The following is a 7,950-nucleotide window of genomic DNA, read 5'->3' on the forward strand; positions in this document are numbered from 1 at the left end:
ACTTAAAACTAATTAGAGAGAAGATGAGAGAAATGGGGAAAAAATTAAATAACAAGACAACATGTGATTGTTGTATAGAATTGGGGTGTGCATGGAATTATTGTGGCCTGAGATGGTTGACCCAACCTCACTGAAGAGGTAAGACTGAAGTTAAGCCTTGAAGGAGAGAAAAGTTGAAGGGAAGAGCCCCAGGTAGAAGGGGCTGTGGGCTGCTAGACTCACGGGTACAAACTATGATCATGTTGTTTCTTTCCATTGTTCATATTATCACTCTCTCCCGGCATAGCTGCTGGCAAGGTTAGGGTAAAAGACAACATGAAACATTCAGGGCTTCTTGGAATCATTAGAAGCTGATGGCCCCCACTCTTTTTTTATGGCCTGGAGTTATGGCAGCTTTTCCCAGAAGGCATGAGCTATGGACTTTGTGACAGGGAGGAGTTGTGTCTTGTTCTTTTTAACAACCCAAAGTTTCCCTTTTGTAGCACTGAGGTAAGTAACTATAACACTTGGCTGACTGTTCCCTAGATGTAGGCTTTTATTAGCTATAGCTAGAGGTACTTTTGGGTTGGGCTCCCAGGGACGAACCTGCCAGGGAAAGGGCTTCCTGTTTCTGCTTGTTTTCCCAGGTTTTTGTCTCGACCCTTTCTTATTCAAGAACTACAGCCCTGTCTGATTTCTGACTTGTAGCCCTGTCCCCTCTGAGTATGTGTACACCAACTGGTAGCAGGAAGCCAAAAGCAGCCAGAAACAGACTGGAAGACAGAGGTTTAAATATGGCATGTACTGTCTCCTTTTGCAGGAGAACTTTGAGCTGACCCATGAGACCCTGTACTTGGCAGTGAAGTTGGTGGATCACTACTTGATGCAAGTGGTATGCTTGAGGGACAAGTTACAACTAATTGGATCCACTGCTATCCTAATTGCAGCAAAATTTGAGGTGAGTCCCTGGTTATGATCACAGAACCTTGAGAGAAGCATCATGTAAACCATTTCTTACCCAGGAGTAGAGAAGTCTGAATGAATAAATAACCTTGTTTAACCTCATCAAATTGTATCTGCCCTGCCCAGGCTGTTCTAATATTAAGCTGCTTTAGCAGAGTGGAGTAAGGGTTGGAGTTTTCTCCATTTCCTAGGTATCTTCAGCTTCCTTCAACACTCCCTCCTTGGGAGAGGTCGGAGGGGTAGGGGTTGTAAATCATAGGCATGGAAGTGTAAGTAGAATGAGTACAATGCAGGCTTGCTGCCATCACGTGTGTCTTCCTACATAAGATGTCAGGGATTTTACTCTAGTCAGAGAAAATGTGCCAGAGACTTTCTCTTTTTTCCTCTTGTTCACAGTGATTTTGAAGTAGCACAGATGAAATGAAAGTGATTTCAGAGGGGCAGCTTGGTGTCTTATGTTCCCTACTTGGCCTAGCCTTTGTTTTCCCTTGGTCCCTTCTTGATAAAGCAGTTGCCTTTTCTCTCCGAGAGCCAGTCTTGATGGTTTTTGGGCAGTGACCAAGGCTCTTGGCTCTTTCTTCTCTGACCCTTTTTTTTTCAATCAGGCATAAGAAATTCTCTGGCTTTGGAATAAAGAGATAATACCTTTTTTTTTTTTTTATTATAGCTTTTTATTTACAAGATATATGCATGGGTAATTTTTCAGCTCTGACAATTGCAAGACCTTTTGTTCCATCTTTTCCCCTCCTTCCCCCCATTCCTTCCCCTAGATGGCAGATTGACCAATACATGTTAAATATGTTGAAGTATAAGTTAAATACAATATATGTATACATGTCCAAACAGTTATTTTGCTGTACAAGAAGAATCGGACTCTGAAATAGTGTACAATTAGCTTGTGAAGGAAATCAAAAATGCAGGTGGATAAAAATAGAAGGATTGGGAATTCTACGTAGTGGTTCATAGTCATCTCCCAGAGTTCTTTCCCTGGGTGTGGCTGGTTCAATTCATTACTGCTCTATTGGAACTGATTTGGCTCATCTCATTGTTGAAGAAGGCCACGTCCATCAGAATTGATCCTCATATAGTAGATAAACACCTTTTGAAGGGCCTTAGAACAAGGTATTGTTTCTAATGAGTCTTTCAGGTCAGCCGGTGGTTTTCAGACTTGATGTGAAAACTTATGCCAAGAATGAGGGATTTTTTTTCTCCTATCCCTCTCCTCATTCTTTTGGGCACCTTGATTTAAGGGGATAGGTGCTATCTTATTCCTATGTAACTCTTTTAACTTTGCCTTTAGGAACGCTGCCCACCCTGCATAGATGATTTCCTATATATTTGTGATGATGCTTATCAGCGAGAGGAGATTCTCCGCATGGAAATAAATATTCTCCACACACTCAAGTTTGATATTAATATTCCTATTGCTTATCGTTTCCTGCGCAGATTTGCCAAGGTGAGAGATAGTAATTCCCATGGGCCTCTCTCTACCCTAGTTGAGTCTTCTAGCATGGGATAAAGGGAAGTTCTAAGAGTCTTCTTTTCCAAACTTCCTAAGTCGGGACATGACAACATTTCAGGAGAGTGTCCTAGGTGGGGGAACTAGCTAGGTGATGTATTAGATCAGGAGTCCTCAAACTAAGGCCCGTGGGTCAGATGCGGCAGCTGAGGATGATTATCCCCCTCACCCAGGGCTATGAAGTTTCTTTATTTAAAGGCCCACAAAACAAAGTTTTTGTTTTTGCTATAGTCCGGCCCTCCAACAGTCTGAGGGACAGTCAACTGGCTCCCTTAACTTAAAAAGTTTGGGGACCCCTATATAATTAGATAGATCACTATACCTGGAATTGAGAAGACCCGAATTCAAATCTACTTCACATACTTAATAGCTGTGTGGCCCTGAACAAATTATTTAATCTCTATCTGCCTCAGTTTCCTCATCTATTAAATGGAGATAATGCATCCATCTCCAAGGGTTCTTGAGAAAACAAAATGAAATATCTGCAAGGCATTTTGCAAGCCTTAAAATAGGTATATAAATGTTAACTATTATTATTCAGAAAGCAATATATGAGTACTATGGGGCTGTAGAGAAGGGAGCAAGGTAGTCTTTTGGGTAATTTTGTCTACGGCCATTGCCACTCTACAAACATCCTGTGCTTCCAGGATGCTGGAAGCTATCTTTAAGTTGCCAAATTCCAGTGTTAGGCCCTGGGGAAAAGAGCTCAGGCAAGGAGAAACTGAGAAGGAAAGGTGGTTCTTGTTGGAACTGACTTGTGGGAACAGAATTTCAGATGTAAGGGATCTTGGAGACACTTTAGGACAAACCTCATGAGAATATGAATTCCCTACATCATCCCTGACAATGCTTTCCTAGAGTGCTCGTAGACCGTTAGTTTAGGGAATGTTCCCCATTTCTGGATGGCCCAGTCCACTTCTGGATATCTCAAATTGGTAGGAAGTGGGCTCCTTTACTGAGCTAAGATCTCCCTCTCAGCAATTTCTGTCTCTTCTTCCTGGTTGGATCCCTTGAGCCCTCTTCCACATGACAACCCTTCAGTACTTAAAAAACTGGAAAAAATAGTTCCCCCCACCTTTCTTGGTACCTCAAGCTTTACCTTCTGCAGGCTAAATGTCTTCAGTTTCTTTAATCAGCTTTTCTGTATCTTTCTATGACATCGTTTTGAGTAACCTCTTCATCACTTGGCTTTAGACATGCTCTATCTAATTAATGTATTTCCTGAAGTGTGACACTTTCTCTTATTGGCCCCACTTCTAGTGTGCTCATGTCGACATGGAGGTCCTGACTTTGTCCAGGTTCATCTGTGAGTTGACTCTGCAAGAGTATGACTTTGTGCAGGAGAGGGCCTCAAAGTTGGCTGCTAGCTCTTTCTTCTTGGCCCTCAAGATGAAGAATCTTGGAAACTGGGTAAGCATTTTTATGGGAGCACTGAGTTGGGCAGAAGGCAACAAAATAAACCTAGAGGGAATTCAATTTGCAACCTAGGAGGCTGATGGGGAGTGGAAGAAGGACTCGGAAGAGGTTTAAAGTGGTCTGCATGATAATTGGCACAACTGCCCATCACTATAGGGAAGACCTTTGGGACACAGAATAAAAGGATTAGAATGTGGGGCAGGCAATATCCCTCAAATTCAGTCTTCCTGGTATGACTCATGAAAGGTCACATCCACATTCTTGGGCTCACAAAGACTACATTTCTTGCTTACTTTAGACTCCCCCATTAGAATGTTACAGTGGATACCAGAGCACAGATCTCTTCTCCTTGGTCAAGAGACTCAATTTCCTGTTGACTTACCAGCCCCAAGACAAACTCAAGGCTGTGCGGACCAAATACTCTCACAAGTAAGAGGCTGGGTTCTATGCTTGAAAAAGGGTTGATCCTTTGGAAAAGGCTTTGAAGACCAAAAGTTGTAACTTTTCTGACTTGAAGAATACTAGTAGCTTCTGGCTTCCAGATATTATTCCTTTTAAACTTTCTTTTCTGATTACTAACTGCTGGAGTAGACAGTGAAGGGAGCTTAGGGTTTTTATAGTCTTGGATACTACCCTCAAAGTCTGTTACGTGGACATGATGGTTTCCTTAAAAGGAATACAGTAAAAGCCTTTTCTTAGATCTGCCCAGAAGGGAAGGCAAGACCTTCATGCTCATTGGGGCCTCTTTATTCAATTTTCAAACATGAATAAATAATTATTGAATCCTCCAACCAAAACAACTATTGGTAATTTTAGATGGAATGTCCCATACTACTTATTAATCTCTTTATGGAGAGGAAGGAGGGATATGTTGTTGTTTTTTCCCTTGGGATCAAGATGAGTCATTTTAATTAATCTGTCTTGCAGTATGTCAGCATTTTCATTTACTACATTTGTGTGTGTGTGTGTGTGTGTGTGTGTGTGTGTGTCCTTTTTGGTTCAACTATCTTTTCTTTGTATCAGTTCATAGTTTAAAAACCCATGTTGCTTTGAAATCTTCAGTTGTCATTTCTTATGGAACAATCATATTCCATCATATTCATAGAACTTGAGCCATCCGCTGATCAGTGGCTGCTCATTTTGTTTTTAGACTTTTTTGCTTCCACAAAGAGTGTGTGTGTGTGTGGGGGGGGGGTGTATGTACACGGGCACATAGATTAGGTCATCCTTTTGGTCTATTCTTTGTTTGGGGTCTAGAATACGTTGTCTGAATCAAATTTCTGACCACCATAGTGACTTCTGGCTCTGTTGGACTAACTCATAGCTTCGCCAGCTGGACACTATCAATATGTGTCTGCTTTTGCTGTCTTGCATCATATTTGCCAGTTGGTTGGGTATAAGGTGAAACCTCAGTTTTCAATCTGCATTTCTCTCGTAATTAGTGGTTCAGAGCATTCTTCCATAGGATAGTTGATATTTTCTTTTGAGAAATAATTGTTCTTATTTTTGACTATTTTGTGGAGAATGACTCTTGGTCTTCTGTGTTTGTGTGTCTTGATATTATACTTTTATTGGAGCTTTCTGAAGATACCATTATTTTTTTTTCTGCAATCAAGTTTCTCTTCTTTTTCTGGTTACCTTCCTTGGTGTTTTTTATTTGTCTCTATATGCTTGCATGTTGTTTATCAGAAATAGTAAATAGCAGCTAAAATATGATACTTTAAGGTTAGCAACAAATTCTTTTGCATATATCATCAATCAGTCACCATGGTATTAAGTGCCTACTATGTGCCAGGTGCTGTGCTAAGTGCTTAGTTCTTTTGTTCCTCACAATAACCCTATCCTCATTTTATAGATGAGGAAAAAAGATATCTCTCTCCTGTTGATTTAAGTGATGTGACTTTTTATATGGAGGTTGAGTGTCTTATCTCTTTGGAGCTTTTGGTGGTATATGGTGCTCTAAAGGAAACTTTTCTGGTTTTCCACTAGTTCTGATCAAGTAAGATGTTCTTCCCCATATAATTTGTGGTTTGGCATTTATTGAATACTCATCTATTATGTTTGATTTTATCTGGGTCTTATCTAATCTGATACCCTGGTTTACTTTTTTCTTTACCCCTTCCCCAAACTTTTTTTGAAATCCAAAAAGTATTTTGGATTATTATTGCTCTCTATAGTATAGTTTGACATCTGGAAATTCCCTTCATTCCTCTTTTTTATTCTATTATTTTTGTTGAGATTTGAGATCTTCTGTTCTTCCAAGTAAGTTTTGATGTTTTTCTCAAGTTTTGCACTATTAGCTCCTTGAATGTTGAATTGATAGAGGAATAAATCTTAAAATTAATTTGGTGTTTTGGACTTGACCTAATTATCAACAGTGAATCTCTCATTTTTTGAGTCCTTTATTTTTATAAAGAATTTTACACTTTAAATTTTTGTATGTCACGTATACCTGTTTTTTTTTGGTTGATAGTCTGGTAGAAATGATAACTTTTTGTCAGTTTGTTTTCTACTCTGCTACTTTACTGTTGTTTGTCTTTGATTATTAGTCTCTTTGCTGCTTCTTTTGAGTTTTCTTAGTATAAAATATTTTGCCACTTGCAAATGTTTTTCTTCTCTTTTTGTCAATAATACTACCTTGTGTTTTTCTTAGGTTGTAGCTATAGCTAGTGTTTTCAGAACTTCTACATAATGGTGAGAATGGGACATTTTTGCTTTGCTCCTGTTTGTTGGAAAGTTTGTGTTTCTCCATTGCAGAGCTTTTGCTTTGAGAGACTTTGGGTCATATTAAAGAAGCGCCCTGTCCTGTCTCTACTTTTTATAGTGTCTTTCATAGAAATGAATTGTCCTCTTTAGAATAATTTTGTTTCTGTGATTTCTCCTTTGACCAGAAACCTCCATTTAGGCCTGTATCTTTTATTTCTCTTTACTTCATTATTATTTTTGTGTTATAGTCTGAAAAGGGATGTTTATTTCTGCCCTTTTGTTTGATTTCTTTCTGCCCTAGTCCATGATCTCTTTTTTTTTTTTAAATGTGCCATGTGATGGTGAGAACTAGGTATAATTTAAACTATCTCCATGTACCAAAGCCTTTCATATTTGATTTGGGAGACTTTACAACAAATGTTAATAAGAAGCCTGACAAAATGCTGGAAAAAATAGATTTAAAATATCTTTGGTGATTTCTGAACTGCCTTCTCCCCTCCCCTCCCTCAATTCTTACAGAATATTCTTTGAAGTTGCTAAAACTCCTACTTTGGATATGCTGGAGCTGGAGGAGATTCTGAAGAACTCTGTCTGAAAAACAAAGCAAGGACTCATGGGGAGGCCAAGTCTAGCCTTGTAAATAGATTGTAAATATTTTGTCTTGTCTTTGCCTTCTTGTCAGTGTATCTGTCCCTTTCTTTTCTGTCCAAACTCGTTATTTTAAGGAAAACAAAAACCCCCAAAACTTTTAAAGAAGAAATAGTTGCGATGTTTTGATTAGAAACTAAATAAAATTTTATTAAGTGCCTTCCCTCTTATTCTCCAGGGGCCGATGAGGTGTCAGAGGGTAGAAAAAGGCAGCCTCCTACCCTCCTTGGGGGGAATATGCCAAGGGCTGCTGGCATAAGGCAGTAATTCCTTCCCTGCTGGTAGTTGTCCCCACAGCCTGTCCTCTTCTAACTTCTCCTTTTCTACCTCAAGCTCTCTTCTATAATTCTCTAGTCACTGTTCAAGGAGAGAAGTATTGTTACTTGGATATCAAGTTCAAGGGTGCCTTCTAGCCCTTACCTGAGAGAGCTTCCCATTCCCAATAAATGGGCTTAAGAGTTGGAGCAACCAGCAGTGCGCATGATAGCCTGTGCTTTACCTGGTGCTTTTCTGCGTTCTGCAGAACAATCTTTAGCTCCTTATTTTATAAATTCTATAAGCAACTATTTTCCTTTTTTTCTGTAGTTTTGCTTTTAGTAATTTAGAAAGAATTCCTAGAGTTGGTAGTTCAGGAAACTGAGTAAAGAGTAGGTTGGGGAGGGTAGCGCAAAACATTTTTTCTCAGCCTGCCTATGAATTGGCAATGTGTTTGTTTTTCC

General features: G+C 39.5%; 1 protein-coding gene across 3 annotated transcripts in view; it reads left to right on the forward strand.

Moving 5' to 3' along the window:
* The window catches only part of CCNB3 (cyclin B3), a 34,503-nt gene extending 27,011 nt beyond the window's left edge, over window positions 1-7,492 (forward strand). For all 3 annotated transcript variants that reach the window (XM_012553457.3, XM_023507129.2, XM_023507128.2), the window contains exons 8-12: window positions 800-937; window positions 2,243-2,398; window positions 3,722-3,871; window positions 4,176-4,306; window positions 7,103-7,492. In XM_012553457.3, the coding sequence (XP_012408911.1) occupies window positions 800-937; window positions 2,243-2,398; window positions 3,722-3,871; window positions 4,176-4,306; window positions 7,103-7,178 (651 nt within the window). In that variant the 3' untranslated portion in view covers window positions 7,179-7,492. The remainder of the gene's footprint in view (window positions 1-799; window positions 938-2,242; window positions 2,399-3,721; window positions 3,872-4,175; window positions 4,307-7,102) is intronic.
* Window positions 7,493-7,950: the final 458 nt, after the last annotated feature.

The sequence above is a fragment of the Sarcophilus harrisii genome, chromosome X, assembly GCF_902635505.1.
Source record: "Sarcophilus harrisii chromosome X, mSarHar1.11, whole genome shotgun sequence".
NCBI lineage: Eukaryota > Metazoa > Chordata > Mammalia > Dasyuromorphia > Dasyuridae > Sarcophilus > Sarcophilus harrisii.